Raw genomic sequence first — 13,774 nt, forward strand, 5'->3', positions numbered from 1 at the left:
GGTTCGGCCCCCTCGCTCTGCAGACCTGAGCTTCAGAAGGTGGAGGTGACATGTCTGCCTCTGTCTGCCTCTGAGAAATCACAGGAAGAACATTTGCACCTGTTCTCCTTCAAAAGATCTGAGGACAACCTCTCCCTCTCACTCTCAAGCCCTTCATCCCTCCCTCCTAATGCCTTCATCCCCCCCCTCCCCAAAACCACTGACCACTTCCCTGACTCCATAACCAGCCTCAAGCCCACCTCATAATCAGATCACTTCTTCACCCACAATGCATTGCATTGCAGTCACTCTGCAGGGATTGGCAGAAACTAAAATACATTTTGCTACGGAGATTCGGTCGGAGAAAGAGTGTCCGTAAAGCCGGGGTTTGACCCCCGACAGCCACAGGGTCTCTCAGGTCAGTCACCAGTTCAGAGAGCTGAGGAGGTGAGTTAACTGTGTAATAAACTGCTTTAACTGATCGATTAAGAGCTGAGTTACTGCCAGGGACAGCGGACCCTGCAGCCCTTCAGGACTGGGGTTATAGGCGCCTGCTACATTAGAGGGGGGTCGTCATGGTGGCACGGTGGTGCAGTGGGTAGCCCTGTCACCTCACAGCAGGGAGGTCCTGGGTTTGAATCCTGACCGGGGTTGTTCTGTGTGGAGTCCCTGTGCCTGTGTGGGTTTCTTCCGGGTACTCCAGGTTCCTCCCACAGTGCAGACATGCAGGTTAGGTGAGGGGTGGTGTTGCTGTAAAATAATGTGTGCTCAGTCAAGCTACCTTGTATAAACAAAGGTTAAATTAACCCTCCTATTATGTTTGGAGTTCATGACCGGGTTTATGTTCAAGGTCATATTGAGTCCAACAGTTGAAATAAAAACCAAAATATTGTAATAGGAAAGTTTTAACACCTAGTGTGTCGCCTTCTTGTTGTCTTCAAAATTACTAGCCTTTAATCCGTAAATATGAAAAATCTGTTTGAAGCATCTCATTTTAGAGCCTACGGAATAGTAAATGAGAGTTTGGCACCTGCGTGAAAAAATGCCATTCATGAATAAATCTGAGAAAAACATTGAAATGGTTGTATATATTCTTACTTTTCATACAGTTACAGAGGATCAAAATAACACTGCACAACCACATCTGTATGCCAATTTGGTACAGGACTTCACATAGCATTATGTTTGTTGCATTCTTACTATATTTAATCTCACCAAATTAGAAAATTAGAAAAATCATACAGTATCAATATAAAAAAGAGCTAACTGTTTTTTTAAGAGATGTCAAACACTAAATGGGGTAAAATTGACCCCAAACATAATAGGAGGGTTTAAAAAAGGAGGGTTTATCACTGCAGGTGGCAGAGATAAACACTGGGGTGGGAAAATACCATATGAAATGCTTGTAGACCTAAATTTGTACATTCATTGAGCTTGCATTCTTTTTTCAGAACATATACTGCGTCTTTTGGGTAAAGGGTCAAGCGGCTTTTTTTAAAGAAGGTGATGCAAATCATGACGGCCTACTCATGAGGTTGGGTATTGTTGGGTATTGTTGGGTGCCTTGTGACCCACATGGTGATTCATATGAGGATATGAAGTCTGAAAAAGCTTAAAGCCAAGTCCCGTGTCACTGAGGTTGTTGTTTATTGTGCCCAGTGAAAGCAACTTATGGAAACCATATAATTCAAACAACACCTACAAATACGCAAAGGCCTTTGAACTCCAGTGAGCACCCACGCAGCACATAATAAACAAAGCAAACCGTTGTGAATGCTCAGTTTTAGTTTTACTGCTTAAACATTTGGACCTAATCGATGATACAAATGGGCAAATTTCATGCTGTTGCCATGCCAACCTGATGGTGGCTCCCTGGGTGATATGAAAGGAACAGAAAACTGACCTTTTACGGCACACACGCGCACAAAAACATCTTTTCATGGCGCACTTAAAAACAGCCGGGTCAAGTGGGCAGGCTGGGGAAATGGATGGGTTCATAACGTCTGTAAGTGGAGAAACCTGCGAGAAAATTACAGCTAATCTAACCAAAGGAGGGGCTGGCAGGAGCTCAGCCAGAGAGAAGGTTCCAGAGAGAGATTTTTTTATTTTTGTGCCACAGCCTCAAGGCCTACACTCAGCCCAGAATCCAATTTTCTGTAGTCCTGCTCTTTATGGGGGAAAATGATACAGGCCACTGTTCTGTAAGATATTCCCCCGAAGAGGAAAACTTTTATCACACCCTGATGGTTCCGACGAGGGTTACTGAGTCGACCATTGCTGTTTTTTTTTTTTGTTTTGGGAGGGGCGGTTTCAATCGCTCTGACTTATTGTTTGGGGTCTGAACACCCCCTCCTGGCCTGGGTGGGGCTTCAGGAACATCAGGACAGCTCTTAAAATGTCGCCCCATCTCCTCCCTGTCATTACTCTTCTTTCTTTTACCCAGAGACCCCGGCAGAGGCAGAGTGACTGTAAAGGCACTGAATAAAGAAAAGGCCGTGGAGATAAGATGGGACCAGTTTATTTCCCCGCCTAAGGTATTCTTTTCCCCCTTCACTCCCTCCTCCGTTCCCCTGCTTTCTTTCCCTCTTTTCACTGCTTTTATGGACTAGATTTACGGCTGAGGTGGAGCGCTTAAACTTTAAGGCTCACGCCATGTTAATTTAGCTTCCCGTTTCGCTGTGTGCCCAGTGGATATGTGTCCAGCACTCGCTGTCCAATCGTGTCCCTCGGAAAGGTCACATGACTGCAGCTGTGGAGGACATGGCAGAACATTGTCCCCCAAAGGGGTGTTCTCTTACAATATTAGGCTGCAGGTGCTGTTCCACCTTCCCTGGATCTCAGTCCCTGTTCATATCCTTCCCCATTCTGTTATGGAGTCTGCAGCTGATCCAGGATCAGTGCTGAATCTCCATGTCTTCCCCCGCAGACCAGGAGGTCCCCTTCCCGGGCCTGGTTTTCGGGGCGCTCCCTCCGCAGACCCTCCATGTTCAGCCTGGCCTCGTCCTTGGCCACCACCCCCACCCCCACCCTGCACAGCCTGTCGTCCCTGGCCGTGGGCCCCGATGACGCTGCGGCCCCGGGCGTGGCCCCGGGCACAGCTCCGGGCGAGGACCTCTCCCTGCTGGTGCCAGGGGACCCCAGGAGCAGGCCCACAGCATCCGAGTGTGAGTGCGCTAACCGTAGACCGCCGAACAAACTCGGACCAGGTGCCTGTTACGTCACCCACTGACTATCCACGGGCTCGTGAAAAGCGCTTTGAAACCACGGAAGTCAAGTTAACCGGCTCGTACAGAGGAGAAAGCGCCCGGTTCATCATATTTCAGTACTTCACAGTACCGACATCGACAGTGGAAAGTAGCATATAGAGGAGGGATTTCAGAACATGCACACTTTGAATTGATATTGCTAAAATATTGCCTGCATGTAATAGTGTCAAATATGGCATAATTTAATAGGATTTAAGGATTGCAATTATAAAATGAATGAATGAATGAATGAATGAGTGCATGAATAAATAGAGGACATCAATGCTCACTGCTTGATGGTTTCTTGTCTTTTGGTCTGTGTTTTGGTAATGGATGCCGCTATGTGTCAGTATGGCTGTATCTGCCCTATTGGACAGTAGAGGGCCACTGGTAAACTAAACGGATGCATACAAGACGCCTAGCATTCGCTTTAAAATTCCACGCATTGCTGAAAGATCGAAGGGCTTGTTTGGCTACCTTTGTTATTTAAGTTGTCGTTCGTTATTTTATTTTAAATACAAGGAGCTCCAGAATCAAAAGAGCTTATTCAACCCCAGTGGTTAAAGCGATTAACTGGTGTAGCCGCTAATCTCCGGAGTTCTTCATGAAATCCGAGAATTGGGAACCTGAGGTATTTCATTCCAAGTTGTATTGTTCCATTGAAATTAAAAAACCAAATCCCCCCCCACACTCTCACGCACACACACACACACACGCACGCACACTCTAATGTGAAAGGGAAGGATGGAATTTTTGCTTTAATTAAAAGGGGTGCAGCAAAGTGGCTGATTGTTAGCTTGCATTATTATGATCCTGGATGAAATAATTAGATTTATTCTCAATTAATTATGCACTTTTTATTGATATCTCATTCTGGGCCTTGAAATTGAATAATTATGAACCGTTTACTGCAAAATATATTTCACATGAAATGATCCAAAGCATGCTGGTCATTATATTGTATTATGCATTATGCATAGAAAACATTGCAGGTAAAATGATAATTTTATAATATTGCATATGGTGATTAAGCAAATTGTGTAGTTTTGCACATCTAAGCATTATTAATTTCAATTTTTTAAACATTTTAATGGGCTTTGCTAATACACTTTTTTATTACTTATTACTTATTAATTTTTTTGTTTTTTGTTTTTTTATTCAACAAATCTCGACAGTTATGCGTCTTATTTATATGTATAAATATGAAATTTCCATAGGATACCATGCTAATGAAATATAATTGAATACGTATTTGTTTTTATTTGTTAAATCTCTGTTAAATATCAACTGGCTAATTGTTAAATATTTCATCAAAGTCCAGAATGTGGCCTCCTGAACTCTGCCTGTTGTTCAGATACTGTCCAGCAGAGGGACCCATTGTGTCATTTATTTATTCAAGGAAAATTGCTCGCCTTGGACTGAAAATGCAAATGTCCTGTCTCCACAATGATCTATAAATATGCAAAAATATGGATAGTGTTCTTGCTAAGAACAATGTGCAGAGTGAAATGGGTATTAAAAGTGTATGAAAATGTGAATGGTGTGTAATGCTAATTGAATGGGGGTTGCTGAAGCATGTGAAATGGTGGTGAGTTCGGTCATGGCTTTGTTGCAGATGGGCAGAAGTTGGACACACTGTCTCAGAGTGCAGCGAGCGACTTCCCCAGGCGGAAGCAGTGCGATGACAGGTAACCAAATCCACAGTTTCCTGGGTTAATACTGCCTTTTTGAAAGTGGATGGATCCACAGAAAAATGCAGTTGCTCGTGCAAAACTGACACCCCTCTTCCCGATAGCCGTTATTTTAGCCGGCCGTGTTGCCTTGACGGCGTTTCAGGCTGAGTGCTGGCCAGGTGTTGTGAAGGTTATCGCAGCGCGCAGGTGTTTCCCTTTCACGCTGGTGCCTCACGTTGTTCTTCTGATCTCCACTCCCCCACAGACAGCTGGTTCACTAATCACCAGCCCTGGTTAGGGTAGAGAACATTTTGAAGAGAAGCATGGTGGAACTGTTTGTGAAGACAGATTATGAAGGCCAAGGAAGGCCAAAATGAAGGCTAGGAGAACCCTGTCCTCACTTTCTCCTGTTTTCTCTCTCTCTATCCCTCTCTCCTTCTCCCCCCCACCTCCAGCGGTTCCCCCCAGAGACAGCTCTCGGCTGTCAGCCAGTTTGTGGAGAGCAAGACCTCCATGTTGGAGGAGATCAGGGCCTCCTTCCAAGAGAAGACCCAGGAGCTGACCTGCAGACTCAACAGTACCTTGGAGAACAAAGCCAGGTCAGAGGTCACCAGCCCCTAATGCCAGTAGAGCATGTCCAGCAGAGACTTCTGTGAGGCAGGACCTTGGAGTGTGGGATGGAACTATGTATGACCGTTGGGTGAGGTTGTTGACCACCTCACATCCAAGACCGCTGAATTCAATTAAACCATGAAGTTAAACATGGAACCGAGGTTGAGATGGTAGAGCCCTGTTCTGAAATTTAGCCGAGTTGCAGCTCAACCTCACATACAGTATACTCATGCAGAAACTCAAGGTCAGGCTCGATACAGTGCTGGATACCGTGTGGTCTGTAGGTAAACCGTGATGGTAGGAGGATGGGAGCTTTGCTGGCTAAACGGCTTGTTCTCATCATTATTTTAGATTATGGGATGTTACCCACACTCCTCCCTGCTCTCTCCTCGTGTCTCCATAGAAACCGCTGGGACACCAGTCTCCTGACGTTCCAGTCCCTCAGCCGTGGGCTGCTGACTCCGCCCCGCTCCCGTCCCGTTACCGTGGCGTCGGTGTCCCGGAGCAACGCGGAGGCCGTGGGCAGGCCCAGCGAGGACGGCGCCTGGTGTGTGGCTTTTTTCCTTTTTTCATGACATTTTATTATAGTTATTTAGCTGACCGTTTTATCCAAAGTGACATGCAGTTGAATAGACTAAGCAAGGGCCATTGAGCTTAAGGGCCTCGCTCAAGGGCCCAACTGCTGCTCTTATCTTATTGTCGTCTTACCTTCAACCTTCGGGGCCCAGTAAAGCAACTTAGCCACTATGCTATAGGCTGCCCCATCACTTTCAACTGCACTATTTTTATTTTTATCATCATTTGACATCAGAGCAAGAGGTTCTCTTTAGAAGAGTAAAGGGTTAATTCAGTCATTGTGGAACTGCAGAAAGGCCAGTGTTTGTTTCTAGAGGGACTGATTTGCGCGGCACGCCTCTGTCCCCGCAGGCTGACCCGGCTCATCGCTGGCCTGCCCGAGATGGCGTTACGGGACGGGAGAGTGGGCCGGATCCTGGAGAAGCTGAGACGATTCGCTGATGGGCGGAACCTGAGGGTCCGCCCCCCAGTCTTCCTCAGGGTGCTGGGGGGTCTGCAGCCCTGGGAGCTCTGCTCTCCTGACCTGTGTGTGGCCATCGAGGTACTACCTGTACAACACGCTCCTAAAGCTTCCTGTCAATCGATCACAGTGCACTTCCATACCTAATACAACCCACAACTAAAACTCCCTGTCAACCAATCACAGTAAACTCTCATCCCTAATACAACTCAGAACTAGTCAACCAACATCTAGTCACAGCTCCTCAAGCCAGAATACTCTCACCCCCGATCACAGTAACTCAATCCAGAACATTCCCACCTCCACACCAAATCACAGTAACTCAACCCAGATCATTCCCACCTCCACAACCAATCACATCAACTCAACCCAGACCAGTGTCACCCCACACCCAATCACAGTAACTCAACCCAGAACATTCCCACCTCCACAACCAATCACAGTAACTCAACCCAGAACATTCCCACCTCCACAAACAATCACATCAACTCAACCCAGAACAGTCCAAACCCACACCCAATCACAGCACATCAAACCAGAACACCCCCCTACGTCCACCCAATCACAGCACTCCAACCCAAATCACAGGCCTGGTGTTTGCTCTTGCTTTGCCGTTCTGTTACTCTATAAAGCATTTTTGTGACATGCTTCTGTAAAATGCGCTATGCAAATAAAATTGAAAAGTTAGACATCATCTCCCATCCCCCTTACATTACGTTAGCAAACACTCTTATCCAGACCAGCTTCCCCACCCGCCCAGGCCCTACAGTCAGTCAGGGTGAGTGGCTGGAGTCAGGCTTGGTGCTGGGAGGGCGGATGCAGTGTGTATTGTGGGGGGGAAGCGGATGAGGTTGTTTACAGGTGAGGGCACTGCCCCGTCTCTCTTCCAGATGGTTCGGGAGAACGTGGTGCAGATGCCTGAAGAGGAGTACGACCTGTGGCTGCAGTCCCGTGTCAGCCTGCCCGAACATGATGGTGACTCCCCCCAGGGAGGAGGGGGCAAGGTGACCCGCTCACAGGAGAGGGGAGGGGGTGAGGTGACCCACTCACAGGAGAGGGGAGGGGGTGAGGTGACCCGCTCACAGGAGGGGGCAGGGGGTGAGGTGACCCGTTCACAGGTGGGGGGAGGGGGCGAGGTGACCAGCTCACAGGAGGGGGGAGGGGGTGAGGTGACCAGCTCACAGGAGGGGGGAGGGGGTGAGTGACCCGCTCACAGGAGGGGGCTGGGGGTGAGGTGACCCGTTCACAGGAGGGGGCTGGGGGTGAGGTGACCCGTTCACAGGAGGGGGGAGGGGGTGAGGTGACCCGTTCACAGGAGGGGGGAGGGGGCGAGGTGACCAGCTCACAGGAGGGGGGAGGGGGCGAGGTGACCAGCTCACAGGAGGGGGGAGGGGGTGAGGTGACCCGTTCACAGGAGGGGGGAGGGGGCGAGGTGACCAGCTCACAGGAGGGGGGAGGGGGTGAGGTGACCCGCTCACAGGAGGGGGGAGGGGTGAGTGACCCGCTCACAGGAGGGGGGAGGGGCGGGTGTGCTGGCTCAGGGACCCAATTTTGGATTTGAGGAGTAAATGTTACTGTGTGGTACACTGCCACCATCAAAGTGCCATCTTTATGCTCGTTCAGAGCATATACAGTCCGTAGGCCCAAATACTTTTACTCACCCTCATACATCATTATAGCACATAAACCCTTCCACACCCACCCAATCTGAATTAATGTACAATAAGGACAAAACAGTGTAAGACCTACATAAGGTAGGTTGTATGTCTAATTGTGTCATCGTGTTGCAGTACCTATTGTTGTTTGTTAGGTTAATCTTATACTTATTGATAAGAAATGGGCCTCTGCATCATCTTGGTGATGCCAAATGTTTGTGTCTCTGTGAGTAACACTGATGCTCTCCACTACTGTTCGTCACTGTGGATAGTACTGTCTGCCAAAGGACTGTTATGCAAATGTCATCACCTTCATTCATATTCCATATTCTTATTAGATTCACAGCAAGTAAAAGTAATGTTGCAGCTTATCAGGGATGTCGTTATCAGGACGAGAGATGTGCTTGTTTATAACTTTGCTTGTTTTCTAGGAGTTTGTGCCCAGTGTTTGATCAAGGGCTCCCAGTCCGAATACCGTCCTTATCAGACTAAAACCTCATTCTCATATTCTTGAAGGAAATAAAATGCCTGACCCAGTAATCTTGGAACGGAAAATGAAGATAAATAACCAGTTTTTTTGGCATTGATCAAATCTTCTTAGGCGAGTGATATTCTTAGATGTATTCTTAGATGAATCACTGACAGGATTTTCTGGGAAATGAAAACATTTTTTGGTCTGCTTGTGGGTTTGAAAGCAGATGATGAAGCCATAAATAAGAAGCCTTTCGGTTTCAGCAATAAGGTCAGGGAAGATCTAAAATGGATTTTGGTGTGTGTGTGCATACGCCAATATTCATCTCAGGAAAACAAAATTGTTTGCATAATTTTGTATCTTTTCTGCTTTGCTGTGCAGTTGACTGTGCAGGATGATATGATGTAAATTGTTTTGTGTGTAGCGTGTAGAATGCCATAAATATGTATTTTGACAACTGTTATTTATGGGAACGGAATTAAAACATAATAAAATATAGATCTTCATTATTTCGTCTATTAAACAATTTGTTGGCTCAACCCCACTTCTCCCTCCCTCCACTACCCTACACCCCCACAGCCACTGGGAGATATGCTCGTATAGCAGGGCGAAGGGTGGTAATGCAGAAGGTCAAAGGTCAGAAATGCCCAATGAGCAAAACAGTTGGGGGGGGGGGGGGAGGGGTCAGAGTACACACATCTCAAGAATGCCACACCGTCTGAGTCTAAAGTCAGCCGATAAGCCAAAACGCTGAGCTATATCTTCTTTCTTCATGTTCCTCATGTTCCTCATGTTCCTGTGAGATGTTACCATGTCGTGGTGTCATTGATTTGGCCTGATTTTGAGTTGCGTGCACTTCAGACAGTGGGGATTTGAGCACAAAGCCTGTTGATTGTGTTCAGTTCTCACAATGGGTGAGGATTAGTTTTAACCCTTTGATTGGCAGACCAACAAGAAATTCACAGAAAAATTACATGTTTAGTTGAGTTGACGGTTAATAGTTGTTGTTTTTTTACTGTTAGGTTCTCACAATGGATCTTTGGGGGGGAGGTTAGTAACAGATAAAATAATTGATTTTGTTCGACTTGCTTGCTTTGTTTTAAGCACTGAGTACATAATTTGTTGATTGTGTTAAGTTACTTGATGGTTCCTGAGGGTTTGTTTTAAGCACTGAGGACATCATTTGTTGATTCTGTTAAGTCACTTGATGGGTCCTGAGGGTTTGTTTTAAGTGCTGAAGCAGTGTGGAAGAGGCCCGCTCTCGGATTTTGTGAGTCAAGAGCTTTGTACCCTTGTTCTTTCCATGATATCAGTAGCATGACCTCCTACGGAAAATTAAATATTTACTCTTCAATTATCAGAAAAGCGCTCCATTCCAGCAGGGTTGTGCAAGCCTGCTGGGAACAGTTAGGCCGGTTTCCTTTCTGTGCATCCAGCACAGTTGAATTCTCCACAGCGGAGAATCAATTATGAAATAAATTGTGTTTATAAAAAGCTGTTAGAGCTCCATAAGGGTGATACGATATTGCTGATTGCATCGCCCACGGTATGGGTGGATTTTGTCAGTTCGTGGTCTGTGTTTCATTGCTGTGTAGAAATAGAGGATTGGGTACAGTGGCCTACAGGTCAAAGCCTTATATGAAAGGTCTCCCTCCAACTCTGTGAAAATGGTTGTCTGCAGTATGAATAGCAGAATAGCAGCGAGCGACACAACACATTTTCAAGTAGAACCGCGGCTGCTGTATGTGCTCTCTCAAAATGGCGGCAGAGTTCGCAGGTAGTTGCCCATTCTAAATCAGGGTGGGAATGGGAATTAGACATGCCCAGCCCCACGTTGTGCACCAAATTAACAGATAAAAATAAGGTGTTAATCACAATTTATTCCCGTGTCTTTTGTGATTACGGTAGTCTACCTGGTGCATGATGAAATCATCAGGGAGTAAGTATCAGGGCAATATGGAGACTCCCACTCATGTGTTTTCCATTCCTTGTTGATATTTTCGAAAGATATTGATTGGCGAGCTGGTTTGTCAGCAGCCAAAACAATTGTGTAAAACACATTGTACTTGGCCAACAGAATTGGATCAATAAAATAAACATAAATGAGTGGAGGAACTTGGCGTGAGAGTCCCAGCTTTATTACTGCGTTTTAAAGCCAGCGTTTCGCTGCTCGCTCCACACTCCACTCCTGCCCGGTCCCCGGCCTGTTTGTCCCTGAAGTGATAAGCGGTTCCGCTGCACAGTCTGGCTCCGGCTGCTGATCTCGCACAAGTAATCTGCTTTATCGCCGTTATCAGACCCCAGGGTCCGCTATGCTGCCGCCATTGGCCCGGACGGGGAACGCAAACACGTCGCCGCACACTGATACGGCCGGGGTGCACCGCTAACAAGACCAGAGGTTTCCAAGAAAGTACATCCAAAGAGCACTTTACGGTTACGCTTTCAGAGAGGCCAGTAATGTTAGCATTCACCACGGCTTAACCTTTGTACACACACACACACACACACACACACACACACACACACACACACACACACACACACACACAGATTTAGGAACAGAGGAACTGACAGTAATAAACATTAAGTATTAAAAGTTAAATGATACTATCATTTTGACACTTGGACCATACATTGACTGCGAATATTATTAGTGTCAGCTTTTCTTTTTAATAAACATTTTACAGTTTTCTGTTGGATTCATTACCTTTATTTACATTTGCAAGACTGAATCTTGATTTAATGTAATTTGAACACAACCTCCACTTTAATGTGATTTTAGGGACAGATCTACTGATGTAGAGTTGAGTCGGCTGAACTTTCACTACGCCAGTGTTAATACTTTGGATAGCCTCCAGGAGTAAAAGGGAGGGATTGATCTGTGACCGTGTTCCCTGGCTGCTCTTTAGTTTTATGAATGTAAATTTTATGACCGGCGTTGGTCACAAGGCTGTAATTACACGGGCGTGTGATGAATGAGCCCTTCCAGTCCTCTGTGATCACGTTCATCCTCCATCTTCCCTGCAGGCAAATTAAATTAAATAAAAAAACGACTTATGCTGGCTAATGTATGACAGTGGCCTTCGTATAAGCCACGTCCATGGCCACAGTTCTCAGAATGTCTAAACATAGAACGTGTAGGAGTTGGGAGTTTTTATTTTTCTACTTTCAAATTGCTTGCACCGCAAAAACAGGATACGCTGTCTAGTCACTACTGATGAAGCAATTTTTGTTAACAAACAAACATGCTCAGTGTGTCACTGAATGCAATCTCAGTAAAATGGAACAATCTTGTCAGTCGTGCGCAGTTCTTGTGACTCTGTTGATGCCTCTATTGGAGGAAGATGAGAGGTAGTTTTTCAGGTTGTCAAAACAACGTTGTTTTCTGTGGTTTATCAGGAAGAGCTGGACTGATCTCTTCTCTCCAGGGACGGAAGTCGGAAGCAAAGCATCGCTCAGAAAATAAAACAAGCTGCTGCAACATGAAGTACTTGAACTTCCTGAAGTGGGGCAGGGCTAGTTAGTTGCAGGACTTGTTGATTACAGCAATCGCTTTTGCAATCGGACTGATCTAATCCCATAATGGATGCGCGTGCTTGTTCTTTATTAAGTAAGCGCTTAGAAAGGGATAGCCTCTGTTTTGCTGCTAGAAAAAGCTTTATTAAACTTAACCAATTTGGTTTACCTTCTTGTGATCACTTTTTTTTTATTTGTTATTTTAGGAAAATTTCAATACAGAATATCCCACACTGTATCACACACCCCCATAAACAACCCCCGTCCCAAAAATTTGGTTTCATATACAATCAGCCATCATCTGAAAAATATCACAGAATACAGCAGTAGCCTATCATTACATAACATTTACTGTATTCTAAATATTCACAGACGGATGTCGTTTTCTCTTCCTGGTTTGTGCTTGTGAAGACATGGCATCCCTGCTCTTGTAAAACAGTTCAAATAGACGTGCATCTGGGACCAAGCAGTGACGCTTCCCCCCAGCACCTCTGTTTGAGACATTATGTTCTCTCTCGCCTCTCCTGCCCCTGCGAGTTTGGGCAGGAATGCTCAAGTGCTCCCTGTGGGCTCCTGTAGCTGTGGAGTCACTGTACGCCTGATTGGCTCCCGACTCCTGACCCGTGCATACCTCTCAGTTCTCGCAGTCCACTCCTGTGTTATTGCTAGGTTACCGTCTTACCCCTCCCCCCCCCCTCCTGCCCAGGCCAGGAGGCAAGGAAATTACAGGGGGTGAAGAGGGGCCTGGCCTTTAGATTACAGACCTGCAAGCTGCAGATGGTGATAGTAGCGCAGACAGTAGAGCTGGGGGCCAGTAAAAATAGTGAAGGTGAGGGGGGTGGCCGTGTTAAAAGTGAACCAAAGCTTGATGAAAGAAAGCACACCCAAATGGCAGCATTTTTCCCCCCTGACAAAACAAGTCCGGTTTAAGCATCCTGGCAGGTCTGGCAAGGACGGATTCAGTCTTGCAAAAAACAAAAAAACAAAAAACACAATAGTCCGCGGGGTGTGTTCTTTTAACACGGGCGTGTTTCTGTGGATATGACGTACTCCAAATTCTTCATCTGGTTTAAAAATGTAAGAAGTGCGTTCTGTTGGGAAGGTGTTGTTCTTTAATCACTCAGCACTGTCAGTCATGCCACATGTACAGGAAGTGTAACCACGGCAACGCTGGAAAGTGCCTGGTAATCTATTTGTGAGGTCACACTCTGTATTTGTGAACACAGCAGGAAGTTGTGACAACCTCTTTTCTGACAAAATTACTGATCTCAGACCTTCACTAATCCTCCTCCTTGCCCCCTTTATATTTTAGCCACCTTTTTTCCCCGGTGTCATTTTTAGGCATATTGTTTTTAGATTTTGAAATGCTTGACGTGATGCCACACGAACTGACGCAACAGTTTTCAAGCACCTGGCGCGTCCCAGGAACTGTAAATAACATAGTCACACCCTGAACCTGATCTGTTTTGTGTCTCTGAGTGATGTGTCAGGGAAAACACTAATTGGTATTCATTCCTCTTTTTTTTACCCAGGGTGGCAGAATTACACCTGTTTAATACCCGTTTAATTTCGCTCTCTGGGGTCTT

The 13,774-nt window shown here is 46.1% G+C and overlaps 1 protein-coding gene across 1 annotated transcript in view; it reads left to right on the forward strand.

The window, feature by feature from the left end:
* The window catches only part of znrf3 (zinc and ring finger 3), a 159,781-nt gene that overhangs the window by 17,001 nt on the left and 129,006 nt on the right, over nt 1-13,774 (forward strand). Inside the window, exons 7-13 of the mRNA XM_061259447.1 lie at nt 2,423-2,513; nt 2,906-3,143; nt 4,840-4,912; nt 5,353-5,496; nt 5,913-6,056; nt 6,437-6,626; nt 7,436-7,549. Coding sequence (XP_061115431.1) covers nt 2,423-2,513; nt 2,906-3,143; nt 4,840-4,912; nt 5,353-5,496; nt 5,913-6,056; nt 6,437-6,626; nt 7,436-7,549 — 994 coding nt within the window. The remainder of the gene's footprint in view (nt 1-2,422; nt 2,514-2,905; nt 3,144-4,839; nt 4,913-5,352; nt 5,497-5,912; nt 6,057-6,436; nt 6,627-7,435; nt 7,550-13,774) is intronic.

The sequence above is a fragment of the Conger conger genome, chromosome 11, assembly GCF_963514075.1.
Source record: "Conger conger chromosome 11, fConCon1.1, whole genome shotgun sequence".
Lineage (NCBI taxonomy): Eukaryota > Metazoa > Chordata > Actinopteri > Anguilliformes > Congridae > Conger > Conger conger.